We start from the raw sequence: 20394 nt of genomic DNA, 5'->3' as shown, positions 1-20394 counted from the left end.
AGATAGGGGCAAAGACCTGTTAGAATCTCTAGTCCCAACCCAAACTCAGGGAATGGTAACTGGGCTGAATGACTGCTCTGGAAAGGACAGAGCTATATAGCTCAGTTACTATACTCACATGAACACTGAGCATTTTACTTCCTGGTCCTCTGTGAGCCTTGAACCAGTTGACTAGGTCAGATTTTGAGAATGACTTCAGTGCTTCAATCTTGCAGGGGGAAGGGAAGACAGGAAAGAAAGAAAGCTATAAAAAGACTAGCAGTGTATTTTCTGAAAAAGTTGTTATTTAACTAACACGCCCCCTAGGCAGATCTCTTTGGTTCTGCTTAGCACCTGAGCATATCATTTTATTCTTCCAGGTTTCAGCTTGCCCTCAACATTCCAGAGAAGGATGAAAATGAGCTTCTGTGACACACCTTTCTGTGTTTCATAGCAATAGTTAACCCTCGCAAATAAGCAAGAAAGGGGAGCAGATGCTATAGTTACAGCTGAGTAGTACACATGGAGCCAAAACCCACCACCTTCGTGTAACCTCTCGGGTGCATGCTAAGGTATACTCTGGCCTGAGAAAATACAGTAACAATTGAAACAGATGAAGAGAAGTTTGTCTTCTGGTCAGAAAACTGGAGCACCTTTTGAGCTGGGCTGAAACCTCTTGTTAAACACCCTTTTGCCTCAGTGTCCTTTGTTAATTCATCATGTAGGGTTATATTATCAGAGCTAGACTGCAGGTCCTAGAGCTGTTTTTGTAGGTTTTATTACTTTGGGCCAGAAGCGGTCAAAAAGACCTGACACCCAGAATTAATAAATCTGGAAAGGACTTGCTCAAAGATCAGAAGTTCTCAATTTTCTTTAAATAGCAGAAACCTTTTTTCCTCCACAAATCCTGTAGTGAGCCTCAATATAAATACAATATATAAAACAATTACGTTACAAAAAAACAGTACCAATATAAAAATGGATCTGGTCTTTTCCACACAATATTGATTTGCTTGGGATTGTGACTCATAAAATCAGGAGTCCCAGTCAGGACTCTGATACTCAAAACTGTGTTACTACCTCATGGGCAAGACGGTCAAAGAGATACTGCTGTGTCACCACTTCGTTCCAGTTCCTGTCCACCTCCTCCCCAAGATGGGTATCCTCACATTCCTTCAACTTGATCAGAGCCGTGACCTAGTCCACCAAAGAGAGAAACCCTCAGATGTAGCATCACACCAGTTGCCCCAGCACACACTTGACCCTGTTTGGTCTGGTTTGTGACCTGCTGTGATCCCTTCACTTGGGACCTGCCAGCAGGAAGGGGAGGGATGAAGCTAGGAAGACATTTTGGTCACATTAAGATGGAACTACAAAACTAAAGAACTGGCCAAAGGAACAAAAGACCAGGCCAGCATTACTCACCTGGGTGTTGAATGCTTCCTCAGTGAGGTTCTCGATCTTCTCCTCAAAGCTAGAAAGAAACTCTTCTATCTTCTTATCAACAACTTCAGAACTGAAACAAAATATCTTCAATTAAAAGTCATCAGAGACAGCAGTTCTGCCAACAGGTCCTATTCCCATGCTTTAATAAAACCAGTATTTTGCACCAAAAAACCTGGTGTCAAACAGAATGCAAAGGAGAAAAAGGGCTAAGGCATGGTTCTAGAGACTGAAGTATTTTCTTCCAGGCCTCAGTACTCTTTCCCTGAGCTGAGTGAGAGAACAGAAAAGGACCCAACCCCTAACTCTAGCCCACCTTCCTGACATCCTCAGCACATAAGCAGTGACAACCCATGCTTGACCCTGCTCCAAAGCTGAGAACCAGCAAGACTTGAACCCTGGTTCTAGGATAAATGCCAGGTCAGCCATCTCTGCTTTTCTTGTCCTCAGGCCTGCCTCTTAGAGAGAGGACACACTGGCAAGCCCTGCACAGTGACCATGGGATACCACACGACTTCAGTTAAGCCTTCTAGGATCATTGGAACCATTACTGATCCATCTTGGATCAGGCCATCTATGAACCACCCTGCATCCCCCCCTCCCCCCGGGCTGTGATTAAGTGAAGCAAACCCTATTCAGTCAGAGTTGCCTGAGGTTTAAGGAAGCACCTATAACCCCCAATCTCCAGGCCAAGAATAATAGTTGGGCCCATCTACTCACTTGTATTTTGTTGCCTGAGTCCCCACGGTGACAGAGAATCCTAAAATCCCAGATGTGTTTCTACAGGTAGGGTAAACATGGTACCTACGGCCAGAATGAAAAGTTCTGTGAACTCAGGTAGTCCCCAGGGCCCTGCCCTCGGAGACTAGAGGTGAGAGGGAAGGGTTTCTGCACATCCTAACTGGACCTGGAGATCCTACAAGAAAATCCAGATGGTATGCATCTACTTCATTTTTGGGTTAGGGTGTCCACCCCTCTTCTGAACTGAGTACTACACACTAGCTTTTTTCCTTGCTAATCTTTGACACTTGACTGAACTAAAAACCTGATCATAGTCCAAGATGCAGATTCTAGTTGTTTTGATCAGTATGACTCTAAAACATGGAAGGACCAGCAAGCTCCAAGAGGCTGCGCTCAGTCAGGATATCTGATAAAACAGCCTGCAAAGTAAGCCCCAGACCTTTATTTGAGCTCGGTGCTCTTGCCAGCAGACTTACCCAAGGGTCTGCTTGGTTCGAAGGAAGTCAAAACAAGGCTCTTCCATGTGCATCTGTAATTCAACATACTACCCATCAGCCCAACTCCTCCCAGCACAGAAACCTCCATTTCTAACCCCCAAGTGTTGTACATAACCCCAAAGTCCAGCCTCCCTTACTGCCTTCTTCCTAAATTGCCCAGGCCCCCTGTCCATGCTCATAGCAGATGACAATACCAAAAATAACCCTCTCACCTACCAAACAGGTCCCCGACCCCTCCCAAGTCCCTAGCTCCCAGGCAGAAAGGCCAGTCCTCATAGTGGGTCAGGGGCTCCTGAACACATTACTCTTCTTTATTACAACTTACCACAAGCAGCTCCATAAGAGTGTATTCTTTTAGACTCCTGGCACCTGACTGAAAGGAGAGGTTGGTCAGACCAACTGAAAATTCAGTGGCTTACAGGACTTTTTAAGAATCAAGCTATTCTTGACAACCATTTATTCAGGAATCCATCCTACTCTCTTCCCCCAAGAGAGCTGATTCCACCCTCTATTTCCTTATTTACAACAACTTTGTTGACACATCTACCTTCCCACTAGACAGCCTGTGAGGACAGAAATCACACTTGATCATTTGTATTCTCGGCCCTTGCACAGAGACTGTATGTCCCAATGGAGGTGAGTCCCAACTGGACTTTGGGTATTGGAGTAATACCCAACTTGTCGGCTCCTGCCCAAGACCCAAAGGACAAAACCTGAAGTTAAGTACTTGAAGTTCAAGGTCCTAAGGAGAAGAGCAGAAAATATTTGGGATCAGTGAAGGGTATCTGGACTGACTGCTCAGACAAAAAGGGTATGAATAGAAACAATAAGAGAAATTCCTAAGAGGCAGATAGATACCATACTTGGGAGACCACATCCTGGCTGTCCTGGAGAGTAGCAAAATGATGCAGTCAGAATGAAAGAAAGGAGGCCAACAAGCAAGGATGCTGCTAGTATATCCCACAGTCAGGCTCCTCTAACAGACCCCGTTCCTTCCCACTTCTACTAGAGGAAGAGGCTAAAAGCCTGTGTGTCCCGCAAGTCCTGTTCAGTTAGACAAGGAGATATTCTGTTCAAAATGCTCTCTGGGAGGAGGGAAGTGGTTCTGTAAAGCTTGTTTTGGAAGTGCTAAGAGGTAATAGATAAAAAGTACCTCAACAGACAAGGTCCCACAATATGAAATCTCACCCTACAACAGGTAAAGTACTGTGGATTTTGAGCAGCAGAAACACTGGAAATGTGGACAGGGCTAAGCAGGGCCAGGCCATATCATTTATGAAATTTGGGGCCCAGTAGTCATTTCAGCTTTAAATATTAAGCTGAGAACAGGGCGCCTGGGTGGCTCAAGTTGGTTAAGCGTCTGCGTTTGGCTCTGGTCAAGATCCCAGAGTCCTGGGATCAGAGTCCTATAACCTGCTCCCTGCTCAGCAGGGAGTCAGCTTCTCCTCCTGCCCCTCCCCACTGCTCGTGCATGCTCACTGGCTAGCTCTCTTGCTCTCTCAAATAAATCTTAAAAGCTGAGAACTTGGATAAAAGCAAGCAAACTAGGTATCTATAGCCAGAGTGAGATAAGCTCCACAGACAAGGTAGGTCTCTATAGAAAGACACAGGTCCAGGGCCAGAAACAAAGTAAAAGGACACGGTGACAGGCCTGCCCAAAGCCCAGACCAGGAGGATCTTCACAGGGCCTGACAAGATAAGTGACTTCCTCATGCAGGACACCCAGGAACCATAGCATAGGAACCCCAGAGTTTAGGAAGTCTGAGATCAGTCTAGACAGGCACAGGTCCCCATTGTCCTAGAATTAAGTGGGACTAACCACAAGTTATGGGCCAACTGAGACTGTTGCAAAGCTCTTATTTTAAGCCCCATCCCACCTTTCTAGAATGGTGTGGAAAGAACACAGGATCTGAGGACACAAGGAATAGATTCAAGCCCCAATCAGTATGACCTCAGGGAAGTAAGGGACTCCGGACTTCGTATTCATCATCAAAATACAGTGACAAATCCTTTATCTCAGATGCTTTAAAACTTTTAATTATGACTCTGGTAGTCATTCTGTTTGCTATATATTGATCGCTTGGCTATGTTTATTTTGTCTCTTTTTCAAAACTGTCCTTTTTAAAAAATACCCTGCTACTTGGGGTTTTGTCAGGGGAACACGTGGGAACTTCCAACCACTCTTCAGTCTCTGTCCCTCTGGACTAGTAGTTGAATGATTCAGTGAAGCCCTATGATTGTTAAAGGATCCACTTCACTAACAGAAGCAATTTTTTTAATTCAATTGCTTCAGGAGGACAAATGACCCTAAGGATTAAAAGCTACAGAGGTAACGGCAAAAGGGCCTTAAAAGTCGTAAGGTCACGACCCTAAGGATTAAAAGCTACAGAGGTAACGGCAAAAGGGCCTTAAAAGTCGTAAGGTCACGACTCCCAGGTACTTTGGACTTTTAGTGCCCTAGTACTTAGGCTTTAGAGCCCTAAAGATACTTAGCCATGAGGATGGCCGTGTGTAAAGGGGCCAACTGACCTGGTAGTACACAGTGACTTCAGAGTTGGCATCACCCTTGTTCAGAGCTCTCACTTTGCACAGGTGGTGGCCACTAGGCAGCTCTACCACCTGGAACTGCACAGGCATCTCCTGCTCCAGAGGCATGAAGTTCAGCTTGCTGCAAAAGAATGAGTATGGGTCACTGCGCAGTGCCTTTATCCTCTTATCCCCACCCACAAACTGCTGTGAAGAGTAGGTCAGGCTGCCCATAGTCCCTTCGGAATTAACTTTGTTTACACAACCAGCCTCAAGAAAACCTACCACAAGGAGCATCATCCATTGTGGATTTAGTAATAACTGAGCTGTGGCTCAAGGCCCTACTGCTAGTAGGAATAAACAACTCCCACAGAGAAAAAACAAACCAATACTCACTCAACAACATATTTCAGGAAATCCATTGATTCCTAGGAGGCAAAAGAGAAAATAACTATAGCAGGCTCTCCTGATATTAATTTCACCCAGAAGCAACTAATATCAATATTCTAATTCTTTAAGAAGCCCTGGATTTAAAAAAAAAAAAAAAAGAAGCCCTGGATAGAATTAGGAAAGCCGATACCGTCTCTCAACAACATTGATTATGACTGTTGAAAATTAAGAGGTTCTCAAAACTGAACAACTCCTCTGTTCTCCCATTGGCATTCTGTTTACCTGTACACTGTGATATGACCAAACTTAACTGTTTGCGTTAGCCTACTAGGCTGTGTCCTCTGTGACACCTGTGACTGTGTTTTCAAAACCTCAGTCTATAAATACAGAACATGGCATAGAGCAATAAAACAACACAACACTAAGTGAATGCTGCTTCTCCCCTCTCGAGACTTCTCTTTTCTTATCTACAAAATTGGGTATAAAAGGGGTGTCAGCTCAACTCTACAGTGGTTTCTACCTAGAGCAATTCATGGTACTAAGTCCTCTGGACCAAAAGGACCCCTGCCCAGCACTCCCACTGCGCTCAGAAAAGCAGGCAGCTACCCTGCTCCTCTCTGTGGGTTGAAACTTTTAAATTTACGTAGGGAGGAAAGAAACTAAGGCTGGTTTGGGGGCTGGGGAATAAAGACAGGAAGTGGCGAGGAGACAGCAGCCAGTCTCAAGAGTGGCCACTTATATATTCCATCAAAGGGCCAGTCCTGAGAAACCGGGAAGCCATGAAGGAAGATGGTCAACAGCCAAGTAATTCAGGGAGAGTCCCAAACGAGCATTCTTGTAGAGGCCTTTTAGTTACAAGATCCACAGACCTATCCCACTCAATATATGTCAGAACAAACTCCTCATATGCCCCCAAACCTATTTTTCCCACTCCTCCACCAACCCACTGGATCAAGCAAGAAATCAAGGCATCATCTTAAACCTCTCCCTCCTCTATTAGACCCACATTCAATTAGTCACTGAGTTTTAGCCATCCTCTACCACACTATTTCTCTTTTCATTTACTTTGCCTAACCTCAGGCTTCATTTTTTGCCTCAATGTGTATGTGTTTGTGTGTGTGTGTGAAACACACATAACAAAGTTCAGCATCTTAACCATTTTTAAGTGTACAGTTCCGTAGTGTAAGTATATTTACAATGTTGTAAAATGGAACTCCAGAACTTCCTCACCTTGCAAAACTGAAATTCTGTACCCATAAAACAACTCCCCCTTTTTTCCACCTTCCCAACCCTTGGTAACCACTACTCCACTTTCTGTTTCTATGACTTTGACTACTCTGGATACCTCATAAACTCTGGAATCATGTCAACTCTTACAAAAGCCTTTTAACTGGTCCCTGCATCTTTCTTAACAACAAATCCCTTTTTAGATGCTTCACTGATTTTTCCATTTACTACAAGATAAAGCCCAAGCTCCTTAACACACAACCTTGATATACAAGTTCTGATATACAAGTTCTTGATATACAAGTTAATGATATACAAGTTGATATACAAGTTCTTGATATATAAGTTCTGCCAAAGTGTGTGTGTGTGTCTGTGTACATCCCTCAGCATACCCCAGAGCTTCCACTTTAATTTCTAAACTGTTGTTTCCACACACAATCTTCAACAAATAACCAATACCATGTATTTACCCAATCCATTTCATCCAAAGCTCTGTCCATTATCAGCAATCTTCTCACTAAGAAAGTCTTGCCCTGCATCAGAATGGCCGTGCTATGACAACTCTACAGAGCTTCTCTTTCTGGAGAACTAATGCAATTCCAGAGCCCACAGCAGCATTCAGACCTAGCCAAGACCAAGAGAGCACCTCACACTCACTGTGCTTGTGACATTTCCTTGTACCAGGCCTTCAACAAAGAGCTGGGATTTGAACTCCTTGACGAAGCTCAGCAGAGACTCAAGGGAAAGGCCATCCATCAAAGCCCGGTACTTGTCAATCATAGACCAACGGGCATATTCCAGGATTAAAAGCCGCACATCTCTGTTCAGAAGGCAGGAAAAAAAAAAGTTTCATCATTTTGAAATGAATCTTTAGGTAAAAACAGATTTTGTTAAGTTTCTACAGGTGACATGTTTCTAAAAGGACAGAATTTCTGGGGCGCCTGAGTGGCTCAGTGGGTTAAGCCTCTGCCTTCGGCTTGGGTCATGATCTCAGGGTCCTGGGATCGAGTTCCACATCAGGCTCTCTGCTTCCCTCTCTCTCTCTTTGCCTACCTCTCTGCCTACTTGTGATCTCTGTCAAATAAATAAAATCTTTTTAAAAAAGACAGAATTTCTATCATAAGATGGGAGAAAATGTCATAATCACCAAAAAGCACTTAAAATTACATACACAAAATTATACATAGATTTGCTCTCTGGTACAACTCACCTACCTGTCTCAATTGCAAAATAAAAATTTCGCATTAGTTGCCAGATGAGTCACATACCAATTTAGAATTATTACTATTTTTGTTTGAAATCTCATTAACATTTTATTAATTACTAGGGGCCAGCATTAGGGGAATCTATTACTACAGTGACAACATAGTACACATGGTGGCTCTAGGCCAGAATAAGACCAACCCCTGTTCCTCATCCCCCCAACTTCTCCCTCCCCGAACTCCCCTCCCTCCTCACACTAAACTATTGGAATGTGGCAAATTACTTAATATCTGTGACTCAATTTCTTCATCTGCGAAACAAGGGAAATAGTAATGGCTACCATTATAAGGTTTTGGACAGAATTAAATAGATATATACATATAAAGGTTTTATATGTAGCAAATAACAAATCTTCGATAAATAGGTATAATTATTAGCCTACCACATTTTAATAAGGTAGTATTCAGGAGTTACTGGATACACGGGGCTATTTTTCATCATAATGAAAGTCCCAGACAACTCTCCTTTCCAATTTACATTTGGTTATTAGTTTTTATAACTTTTTATGACCAGATTATCAGTTACTACAGGTCTGACTCTTAACTGCCACTTGCCTTGCTTTTGAATTTTGTTCATATGTGGGCTCCTTATAACTGTGTCAAAAAGGGGTGGTGGAGAGATGGGGTAACTGGGTGATGGACATTAAGGAGAGCATGTGATGTAAAATGAGCACTGGGTACTATGTAAGACTGATGAATCACAGGCCTCTACCTCTGAAACCAAATAATACATTATATGTTAATTAACTGAATTTAAATTTTAAAAAAGTTAAATAAAGAACTGACCATGAAATAAATAACTGTGTCAATAGTAGGGTCTCTATATAAGGTTGTGCTGTTTACCATTTCTAGATGCCCAGCAAGGAGATCAAGCAGGGGCTTGCAAGCCACATGCACAAAGGGCTGTGTCTGCTTAGAGGGGACTTTTTTCTCCCTCCCACAAAGGCTCTTCCTGTTGAAAGAGGGCACCCAAAAGGGGTACTTTTTCTGATTCACACAGAGGTACATCTAGGCTACCATTAGCCCTAGACAAAAGAACAGGCTCGGGGCACCTGGGTGGCTCAGTTGTTAAGCCTCTGCCTTCATCTCAGGTCATGATCCCAGAATCCGGGGATCGAACCCCGTATTGACCTTCCTGCTTCTCCCTCTCCCACTCCCCCTGCTTATGTTCCTGCTCTCACTGTGTCTCTGTCAAATAAATAAATGAAATCATTAAAAAAAAAAAATCTCTTTTAAGACTATGCTTTCAATTCTTAAAGAAAAAAAAAACATAAAGAACAGGCTCTAATGAAAGCCTCAAGGGGTTATGAGCAGAGGGTTTAAGCATTATTATACAGTCAGAAGCCTTTTTGCCGTCCTCTGGAAACTTGGCTGAATTCTGGATAGCTACAGTTGCCAGGTAAGTGACAGGTTAAGCAGTTTAACTCAACTGTTTTATCACAACAACACCCAATATACTAAAATCAGCAGTAAAGCAATTTTGAGCTATAACAAAGCCAGCATTTCTTTAACCATTGTTTACTTACAAACTTTGGAAAAAACATCCTTGTTTACCTTTAGCCTCTAAGTAGAGTAAGTAGGCTTATTTTAGTCCTACTCACAGAGTTACTTAAGCTATGTTTGGAAATCCTATAACCTGGGGGCACCTGAGTGGCTCATTAAATGTCTGCTTTTAGCTCAGGTCATGAGCCCAGGGTCTTGGGATGGAGCCCCCTCTCGGGCTCCTTGCTCAGCAGGAAGCCTGCTTCTCCCTCTCCCACTCCCCCCTGCTTGTATCCACTCTCTCACTGTCTGTCAAATAAAATCTTTAAAAAAAAAAAAAAAAAAGAAATCCTATAACCCAATGGATGGCTTCCTTAACCACAGCCAGTTCTAATTTGAAAAATATTACTGAAACTACAGCCTCATTCCCTCTACACCTAACCCCTAGAAAGGCAAATACTTTCAGGCCTTCAAAATATAAGCTAATCCTATAGTATACACACTTGGCCAGAGTTTCGGGCTTGATGAGGATGTTAAAGTAGGTCTTCTTCAACTGCTCAGTTATCATTGTGAAGACAGCTGGTGTGGAACTGAACTCCGCTAGGTAATCAATAATGAGCTGAAATAGTAGCTAAAAAGAAAAGAAAGAGGAACCTTGAGTAAAGAAGCATGAAATCCACTATTCTTAAAGATTTTCTTCTTCCAAATAAACTTAAATAATTTTTTATTCACTATCTCCACTGCCCCTAAATGTGACTTTAACTGGGAGGGCATTACATTTATACATTAATTTTGGAAGTAATGACAACTTTTATCAAACTATCCCATCCAGTGTTGGCTGCAGAGAAACTGACAGCAAAGGGCGGTGAAATCAAGCCTGAAGCAGAGGCTGTATTGCATGCATTGCTAGTAATTAGTAAATACGTTGCTCTTATGTATCACCAGCCAAGAAAACATGTTAGCCCACATCAATAAACATTTCTTTCTGTTTACACCAACTCATGCATAAGCCTCTATACTTGGTGCTTTAGGGGCAACAAACATAAAATTTAAACCTCTCTATGAGCAAAACAGAACACTTGTACTTACAGGTAGTTTGTGGTTGAATCCCTTCACTCGAATAATTAAACCATGTTCTCCAGCTACCAACTTATACTCTAGCTGGGCCACATCTGCTTCATATGCTGGCTCCGCAAGGTTATGGGTAAGGATATTGACAAAGATATCAAAGAGGACCACACTGAGAGTATAAAATGCAAACAACACCATTAATTGGCAAGAAATAAACATGAACAAATGTGCTTTGGAATAGGAAATTCCATGTTTAGAAAGACAGTGACTACTCCATAATGTAGTTCAAAGGTAAATACAGCTTACCCAGGACTCGGTTTTATAGGCACATTACAGAACATCTACCTTCAGCAGTGCTTCCCAATCCTCATCATGTTATGCACACATGTAAAATGTTAGTGCTCATACTGAAAAATGGGGTACGTGTAAAAGGCAACTGGCCCAAAGGCTCTGGCCATCCCTGCACCCCAGGTTTTCTGACTGACCAATTAAAAATCTGAGGGAAGGGAGGCGGTTAATGTACTTTTTCAAGTGGTATTAATAAATATTAGTGCTGCCTCTCATTCTAAGGCTAGATTCCGCAGTTTAAGCGGCAAAGGAAGAAGTATACTAACATTTCCTGAGCACTTCCTCAGGCACATTCTAGGATTGACCTCCCACAGTGCAGTTATCTATAAATACATGTTATTTGCTACAAACAAAGTATAATCAGATTCCTTGCCAGTTTCTAAATATAGGATCAAAAGATGCATTTGTTCTCATTATAGACTGAAGCTAATCCAAACTCATTTCTAAAGAACCTTCTCAATCCAGTAATACTATGACTACCGTACACTATCAGCATGTTTTATAACTGGGTGCTGGAAATGGAGCTGCCACAATTCCATTTTAATGTTTAGTATCAATACAAATAATTTGTTTAGGGCACAGGAAAAAATACATAAATCAGTAGCACAGCTCAGTACTAATAGAGAAAATGATGGAATGATTCAGAATGAAACAAACAAAATAGTTTTTCAAAAAGAAACATTTTCCAGTAAAGAGGACAATTGCTTACTTTGCTGCAGACTTCTGTATCAAAGGTGAAATCAGATGGAAACGTATATAGGCTAAAAGAAAAAAAAAAAAAAAGGATAAGAATATACAGGCCAGAGGCCTCAAATATTTTGTACATCTGCTAAATGCCCCTAACATCACAGTTTCTAAAAATTCTGAAATGAACTATTAGCCCTTAAATCCTTGTTACATCTTTATCCTCAAGTTATCTTTAAAAAAGTAATATTTACCATTCTAAGTAGTATCCAGAAGGCACACTGTAGTCTGTGGGAAGATCAGATTACATAGACAGATACACAAAGGAGCCTAGGAATGCTATATTTATTAATAGCTTTTGTCAGAGAAAATGTTTACAGAGGTATACATGTCAAAAACATCAAAGAACAATCTCAATGCTCACAGAAAGCTATAGCAGAGACTTTCCAAAGAAGCTGAATAAATATTAAGACCATTTTTAGAAACACTGGTAAGTAATTCAAGAAACACCTTCCCAATAAACTCAAGAAGCCCTAAGAGCCACAGAACAGTTGTGTTAAGCTTGGGGATCTGGGTTAAATGGCAATGAAGGGATTTTATTTATTTATTTTTTTGGATCCCAAGCTGCTTCAGTAAGTTCCTATGTTATGCACAAGAACAGAAAATAAAAATGCAACACAGTTTGGGTCAACTTTAAAGACATTTGGGTCAACATTAAAGACAAGAACTCTGAAGTCTATTTAACTGTATACTGTGAATCTCTTACAATAAAAGCAAAATGGTAGAGGGAGAGTGATGGAGGATATTTTACATTTGTAATGCTGGAATAGGCTAGCTAAAGTGTCTAAGAATAATCTCCTTCAGCATACTCCTAACATACCACCCATTCCCTAAGATGGTCAAACACCTGGCTCTGCTTTCATTTAACTGCAAGAAGAGTATTTAAAAACAATTGCATTTTAGCCTTGAATCCTTATGTATTTCCTAGAATCTGCAATTTATACAAGGATTTCTGCAACTGCCCAGGAGCACAGCATGGATCTGATAGATAAGCCTAGAAAAGATCTTCAGGGCTGCCTGGGTGGCTCAGTCATTAAGCATCTGCCTTTGGCTCAGGTCACGAGCCCAGGGTCCCCAGACTGAGCCCCGCATTGGGCTCCCTGCTCCTCGGGAAGCCTATTTCTCCCTCTCCCACTCCCCCTGCTTGTGTTCCCTCTCTTCACTGTGTCTCTCTCTGTCAAATAAATAAATACAATCTTTAAAAAAAATTAAAAAAAAAAAGGAAAGAAAAGATCTTCAACTGGAAGAGGAAGGAGAAAGGAAGACAGGTGACAGACACACAGAAATAGGTTGCTACTAAGTGGAGAAAGAGTTGCTATACTTAGCTCACTCCTTTTCCAGAGGGAAACAGTTTACCTTTGGGAATTTTGAATTTGTTGTCTTTCTTATACCACAGGCAACCTTGTGGTGTATTCACAATTTTAACAGGGTATTCTGTCTCAGGGCAGTCAAAAGCTTTCAACATGAAGTCCGTGGCTAACAAGAGAAAAGAGTAATAATTCATTCAAGTAATTTAACATGACTCCCAATAATCTGTTCTTGGTTTTAGAAGTCTAGATAACTTTTCTTTGTGGCAAAAATAAGCCAAATTCAAATGCTAGAATATAATAAATTAGTAGAACACAGAAAAGAAAACTCTCTTGGCCTTTAAATGAACTCTGAAGATCTATAATTCCCTAAAGATCGATTCTGATCTCTCCGCGTTCTGCTTCTTTGTCTTTCTCAAAGACAGTCTTAACTGTAAGAGGGGCCTTTAGTTAGGATAGTTGTATAAACCAATTTATAAACAAATCCATTCTTGAATGAAAATGTCTTTTATCAACCTTATGGACATTTGAAAGGTAACAAAAAAGTTCTAACTAAGTCAAACTTGGGATGGCTGGGTGGCTCAATCACTTAGGTCTTCACTTCAAGTCATGATCCCAGGGTCCTGGGATCAAGTTCCACATCAGGCTCCTTGCTCAGCGAAGAACCTGCTTCTCCCTCTGCTTGCTGCTCCCCCTGCTTCTGCTCACTCTCTCTCTTGCTCTTTCTCTGGCAAATAAAATCTTACCCAAAAAAACAAAGTCAAACTTGTCCTCTAAGTTAATGAAAACATAAATTGTTTCATCCATATGTAGGTGAGAAAAGCTACTTAAAGGAAAACAAGAATATAAAAAACTACTTGTTACATTTATTAAAAAGAACTGGGTTGTTTAGATACTCAAAGTTCAAGATGTGGAACTGAATTGTCTGAAATATATGAGACTTTTTAAAAAGGCTTTTAGTCTTCTAACTGAGGTTAGATACACATAACAAAATTAACCATTTTAAAGTGAACAATTCAGAAGTATTTAGTACACTCATAATGTTGTGCAACCACCACTTCTATCCAGTTTCAAAACATTTTCATCACCCTAAAAGGAAACCTTTATACTCCATTAAACAGTCACTTTCCATTATCCACTCCACTGCCTCCCCGCCACTGGCAACCATCAACTTGTGTTCCGTCTCTATGGATTTACATATCCTGGGTATTTCATATAAATGGAATCCTTTATGACCCCTTATGTCTCGCTTCTTCAGCATAATGTTTTCAAGGTTCATTCATGTTGTAGTATGTACATACTTCATTTATTTTTATGACTGAGTATTACTCCTTTGTATATATTTACCATAATTTCTTCATCCATTCATTCACTGATGGACATATGGGCTATTTCCCATCAATGAATAATGCTGCCATGAACATGCATGTACATGTATTTATTTGGCTACTTTTTTTCAATTCTTTTGGGTATATACCTAGGAGCGGAATTGCTAGGGAAAATGGCATTCTGATTAAATTAGTTATATATAACTGTAACCTTTGACCTAGACCAGTGGCCTTCTCATAGTTAGAATGTTTCCCATTGCAGGTGAGTAGACAGGCAGACAGATACACACATATATCTCTATAGAGAACCAAAGTTCTTGAAATAATACCCTTTCTTTATAAAGCAATTAAACATTTCGCTATTTTCCATCCTGGTTTTTTTTTTTTTTTTTTTTTAATGCTTTCATAACTCATTACACACTGACCTGAAAACCCACTACAATGATTTCACAAAACTTCTGGCTTAAAAAACACTAGAACAACCAGGAAGGATAATGGCTGTTCCTACAGAGATTTGACATGAAAGGATCAGCTATGATACACAAGAAAAAGCAAAAGTCTCAGGGAGTCCCAAGATACATTTAAGTCCTATTTTCTCCCTTCACCAACTGACTAGTCTAGGAAAAGTCACTTTGCCTTTTTAAGCCTCAGGTTTTCTCATTCAAAAAAGTAAGAAAACAATGTTACTGGGAAGCTCAAATAGGAATTCAAATGACATTTTGTAAATGCACTATACAGCTGCTATTTGTTTTATTGATACATAAATGGATTATGTATAATAACTGCTTTTTCACCAACCTATGTACTTATTTTCAGCTGGAAGATGAAGATCTGGATTTAATTCAAAATTAGTCTTCCATAGTTCAGCCCAAGAGTTTTCAACATCTGTAGAGATGAAAAACAAACTGATCCAATAAAAAATGCTGAGAATTCTCAATAACAAACCAATTAACAACTAGCCTTCATAAATCAATTTTTCTTTCTCAGGAAAACTGTAATATATCCAGCCATGCTAGCCATTTACTACTCAAAGTGTGGTTAGTGGCACTGGTATCTCCTGGGAGCTTATTAGAAATGTGGAATTTCAGGCCCTACCCCAGAGCTAGTGAATAAGAATTTGCATTTTAATAAGATCTCTAGGTGATATATACATACACTGAAGTTTCAGAAGTACTTTTCTAAAACATAGTCAAAACTCCCCAAACTACCCAGAAAACAGGATTTTTTTACTAGCCATAATAAATATAAACATAGTAATTTTCTGCAAAGCAGTATGAATAATTTTCACTTCAAAGTAAACTTCTAAAAAAGTTTACACTTTTTTCCCATAGGAACCATCAGACAAATTATTAAGGAATAAAAATTCTCAGATGAGTCAGATGAACCTAAACTTGTAAGACAATTATTAAAGTATTTTACCTTCCATACTATATTGAGTCCCAAACCATTTCTCCTTGAGGTCACATTTTCCCTCATTAGCACCAGACAGTAGAACAAGATTTGCTTTTTGCGGAACTAGCTGATTAAGGGCTTCAGCAATGACCTAATTGGGGTAGGAAGGGACACACACACAAACACACACAATAACAACTTTAACCTAATACATCTCTGTTAAAAAGGCAAAGCCGTATTATGTTAGGCATCCCCAAGATCCTGACATCTTGATGCACATGAAATTTATCTATACTCATGAACATCCCAACTTATAAAACTTCATTAGTCTATTAGTTGTTTCAAATGTTTCTTAATAATACTATAAACTGTGTTCATCTCAAATCCTACATAATAATAGAACTAGCAGTAAAAATAGCTCTCATTTACTAAGTTTTACTATGTGCCAGGTAGTCTTTAACATACATTATTTCATTTAATCTTAAAACAACTCTAAGGTATACTCAATTTTATAAAGAATGCTACTAAGGTTCCCGTTAAAAGTTATGTAATTTGCTTGGGTTAAAGATTACATAATATGCACAGAACAACACAGCTAGAAATAGCAAATGTGAAGTTCTAAACAAGTTTGTACATGATTCCAAAGACTATGCTTACACTACTTCATCCCCAAGAATCAGTAAAATGATCCCACAGCAAGGCCCCCTTCAGTAATCCTTCAACTATAGTAGGAGTAAACACAAGATTTTGTGGGTAAGGTCTGAAACCCTAACTACCAACTAAACACCATTTCTTTGAGAAAAACAATAAATAGAGGTTCAGAATAGAATACTTGGACCCCAGGGCCCAATCTTTCTAGGAGATAAGAATGTGTGATTACTGCTTCCTCCTTTACCTTTCCCTACCTCTAAAATTCTGGAATACCCTATTATCAAGGTTTCTCAACCTCAGCATTATTAACATCTTGGGCCAAATAATGCTTTACTGTGGGGTGCTGTCTTTTGCACCGTAGGATGGTTAGCTGCCACTTCTGGCTTCTCACCCACTAGATGATCTGCAAGAGCATCCCCCAGTTGTGACAACTGAAATGTCTCCAGACATTGACAAATATCCTCTGGGGGGCAAATCATCCAACTGAAAACTGCTATGAGAACTCATATGGAGCAAAATGACTTACTCCCAAAGAGGAAGGAAGGAAAAACCCAACCAAGTATTTATTTGTATATAATACTGTCTATAAGTCACATGTTTCAAAATTCAGGGAATCTTACATTTCTCATAAACATTTTCAAAATGCTTAAAATGTAATTGCCCAGAGTCTCTAACTGAGCTAAAAGGTAAGCAAAACAACTCTCCAAGTAAGCCTAGCAACTAAAGCACATAATTCTTAGGAATCACTTTTTTAGTAGATGTTATAACCCTTGAAAAATAGTGACAATAATTGTACCTGACAAAAGGACTTGATTTTCTCCTCATATTTAAAACATGATCAAATACAACAATCATGAAAAATTACCCACAAAACTACTGATATTTAAATAAAAAATTCAACAAATTTAGCCAAGTTTTCTACATTTCCACAGTTCTTAAATGTATCTCTGCACTTTATCCCCCTCCTCTTTGTCTAAAAGTAACTCTTAGAAATGAAACCTTACTTCTGGCTTGTATTCAAAAAGAAGCTGATCTCCAGTGAGAAAGTCCTGTAGTGGGTACAGCTGCATGTTTTCACACATATTTTCCACATACTCAACTGGATCTGTCTGTAAAGAGAGAGTTATTTCACACCAGAAACTTTCATTATTCTTAATTTACCACAAAACAGAATTTTTCTTTTTTTTTAAACAGTGAAACCAAAAGCTTCTGAACAGAAATATACTGAGCAGATATAATTTTAGCTAAGAATTTGATCCTCACTCAAGTCTCACACTGGGCATAGCAATCACTTTAAAAAAAAAGAGGAAAAAGGGAGGGGGTAATTTGATGCTCAGAATTCTAAGAAAATTTAGCCAGAGAAAATTTACCACCTTAAGGAATTTAACCCAACATCCCTCCCATCCCCATCCTGAGCCCTATAACACACTAGGCTCTGATCATGTCACAGCCTCATCATGAGAGCATTACAATACTGAACTGTAAATGCTTGTTTAGAAGTGCCCCATGTGACTGATGTCCTTAAAGAGAGAGTCTTCATCATTTTATCACTATAGCCCTAAGACTGAAAACTACCTGTAAACATGAATCAATGCAGAAATCAAAATGTGTCATTAGATAAAAGTCTTAATATTAGAAAATATATTAATCAGTATATTTCCTCAATTTAAAACTGAAAGAGTAACCAAAAGTTCTCTAACCTATGAAATGAAAATGTTTTTTCAAAGGAAAGCAATCAAATACTTATAGAGCACCCAGGCGTTCCGAATCTTAAAACTGCCAAGTCCTTCAGATACCAAGTTGTTCCACTCCTACATTTTATAAGGAAATACACTTGCCCAAAGCCACACAGTAAATAAAAGGCTGAGCAGACTCTAGAACTTGGGCTTTCTAACATAGCAGCAAACACTCTTTCCAAAATACCACACTATCCAGTCTTTTACTAGACACTATGGGTTGTTCTCTCATCTAACGGGAGACAGAAGAGAAGTGAAGGTTACTGCATTCATGGAGAAGAAATGAGACATGCATACACTGAACTAGAGACCACAGGTATATGTTATCTACTATATTATCACATAAAAAATAGAATAAGAAAAAAATAGAAAATGTTAGCTTTTTTGTTCCATGTCCTACCTCAGGAAACATTCCTGAATCAGCAAGTTGACGGGTCACTAAGGTGCTATTATTATTTAAAATAATTCCACCTACTCTGTTCTCATTTTTTTTTAAAGTAATTTATTCTCACCAGCCACTTACTTATAAATTAACTGCTCTGGTATGCAACAAAACTGAATGATTCAAAATATTTCCTATGAGAAATCACTAAGGACCCTGGCTAAAAGCAGATCTCTAGTGCCAAGACAATGGAACAGGAACTAAGAAAAACACTTAAATGCTACTCTTTCATTTTTTTAAAAGATATAATTTACAAAAAAAAAAGATATAATTTACATACCATAAAATTCACACTTTTAAAGTACACAATTAAAAATGAAATAAAATTTAAAATAAAGTGTACAAAGTTGTACAACCATTCACCACCATCTAGTTGGAGAATATTTTCTTTGCTCCAAAAGGAAACTCCTATAACCATTAAACATTCATTCCCCACTACCCACTCCCCCCCAGCGACTGGCAACCATCATTCTGTGCTGTATCTCTATGGCTTTACCTACTCTGGCAATTTCATATAAATGGAATCATATAACATGTGACCTTTGGTGACTACCTTTCACTTAACATGTTTCCAAGGTTCATCCATGTTGTAGCATGAATCAGTACTTTATTCCTTTTCACAGCTCAGTAATATTCCATCGTGTGCATATTTTATATATTGTTTAACCATGCATTCGTTGACATTTGGGTATTTGCACTTTGGGGGCTATACTGCTACTAGAAATCCTTGTGTACAAGTATTTGTGTGGACATGTTTTCCATTCTCTTGGGTGAATACCTAGAAGAACTTACAGTAGAGCTCATATGGTAATTCTGTTTAACTTTGTAAGGAACTGCCAAACTGTTTTTCCAAAGCTGGTACCACTTTACAATTCCCACCAGCAATGTATGAGGATTCTAATTTCTCTATTTCTTCTCCAACACTTTTTATTATCTGTCCTCTAATTTTTTTTATCTACTACAAACTCTTATTGCCTTATTATTACATTATTTCTGTTTTCTGCCTATAAAAAAGCACTTAAACACCTTGTTCTAGTTCAGATTGTTGACTTATAAGACATATTGAGTCCAAGTTCCTATAGGAAATAATTTGTTTTAATTTCTTAACTCAGGGTACCTGGATGGCTCTGTCAGTTGAGCGGCTGCCTTTGGCTCAAGTCATGATCCCAGGGTCCTGGGATCGAATCCTGGGTCAGCCTCCCTGCTCAGCAGAGAGTCTGTTTCTCCCTCTCCTTCTGCCCCTCACCCCTGGCTCACACTCTCTCTCAAATAAATAAAATCTTAAATAAGCAAATAAACAAATAAATAAATTTCTTAGTTAAATAAGATTGTTTTGAATAGTTTAAAAAGGGCATTCCTACTTGCCTTTGATGAAGACCAGAAAAAGTCTAAAGAAGAGATATTCTAACTTTGTTTAAAAAAAAAATTATAAAAGCCAAAATAAGCTGAGCTACTTGATTTAATTTAGCAGTTCACACACAGATATAGACCTTTCTGATTTGTTCTCACTTTGTACTGATTAGGTTTTAATCTAAGATGTCTTGGGCTCATGTTTTAAAATCAAGACAAGTATTCATGAATATTGCTAATGGTAAAAACAGGAACTACAAAAATGGGGAGATGTCAGTAAAAAGACATCTAGAAATGATCTGCTAAGAAGAAACTGGAGGGGCAGAGCAAAAATGTCATTCAACCAATGCTAAAAAGCTGATCCCCCCAAAAAAGAATCTGGGTATCTCTTAGGGTTGTAGTCCACAATTCTTGATCCCACTCCTTCCCTGACATAGTTCTGACCCACATGTTGCCACCACAGCTGATAAGGGCACTG

At 39.4% G+C, this 20394-nt stretch overlaps 2 protein-coding genes across 7 annotated transcripts in view; one reads left to right on the top strand and one right to left on the bottom strand.

The window, feature by feature from the left end:
• OSBPL9 (oxysterol binding protein like 9) overlaps positions 1 to 1590 on the top strand; it is a gene marked incomplete at its 5' end in the record, with an annotated part of 170156 nt that extends 168566 nt beyond the window's left edge. For all 4 annotated transcript variants that reach the window (XM_080802615.1, XM_080802611.1, XM_080802617.1 and 1 more), the window contains one exon: positions 360 to 1590. The remainder of the gene's footprint in view (positions 1 to 359) is intronic.
• NRDC (nardilysin convertase) overlaps positions 1 to 20394 on the bottom strand; it is a 108674-nt gene that overhangs the window by 633 nt on the left and 87647 nt on the right. For all 3 annotated transcript variants that reach the window (XM_080802605.1, XM_080802604.1, XM_080802603.1), the window contains 16 exons: positions 17393 to 17497; positions 15765 to 15888; positions 15144 to 15230; positions 13067 to 13186; positions 11676 to 11727; positions 10637 to 10787; positions 10051 to 10178; positions 7461 to 7623; positions 5583 to 5614; positions 5190 to 5328; positions 2986 to 3033; positions 2640 to 2692; positions 2143 to 2226; positions 1405 to 1495; positions 1060 to 1176; positions 119 to 208 (listed from right to left, as the gene is read on the bottom strand). In XM_080802605.1, the coding sequence (XP_080658731.1) occupies positions 119 to 208; positions 1060 to 1176; positions 1405 to 1495; positions 2143 to 2226; positions 2640 to 2692; positions 2986 to 3033; positions 5190 to 5328; positions 5583 to 5614; positions 7461 to 7623; positions 10051 to 10178; positions 10637 to 10787; positions 11676 to 11727; positions 13067 to 13186; positions 15144 to 15230; positions 15765 to 15888; positions 17393 to 17497 (1584 nt within the window). The remainder of the gene's footprint in view (positions 1 to 118; positions 209 to 1059; positions 1177 to 1404; positions 1496 to 2142; positions 2227 to 2639; positions 2693 to 2985; positions 3034 to 5189; positions 5329 to 5582; positions 5615 to 7460; positions 7624 to 10050; positions 10179 to 10636; positions 10788 to 11675; positions 11728 to 13066; positions 13187 to 15143; positions 15231 to 15764; positions 15889 to 17392; positions 17498 to 20394) is intronic.

Source organism: Martes martes (assembly GCF_963455335.1).
Source record: "Martes martes genome assembly, chromosome: 4".
NCBI classification, from domain to species: domain Eukaryota; kingdom Metazoa; phylum Chordata; class Mammalia; order Carnivora; family Mustelidae; genus Martes; species Martes martes.
Note: the sequence above shows the minus strand (reverse complement) of the source record. Positions and strands in the feature narration are given on the sequence as shown.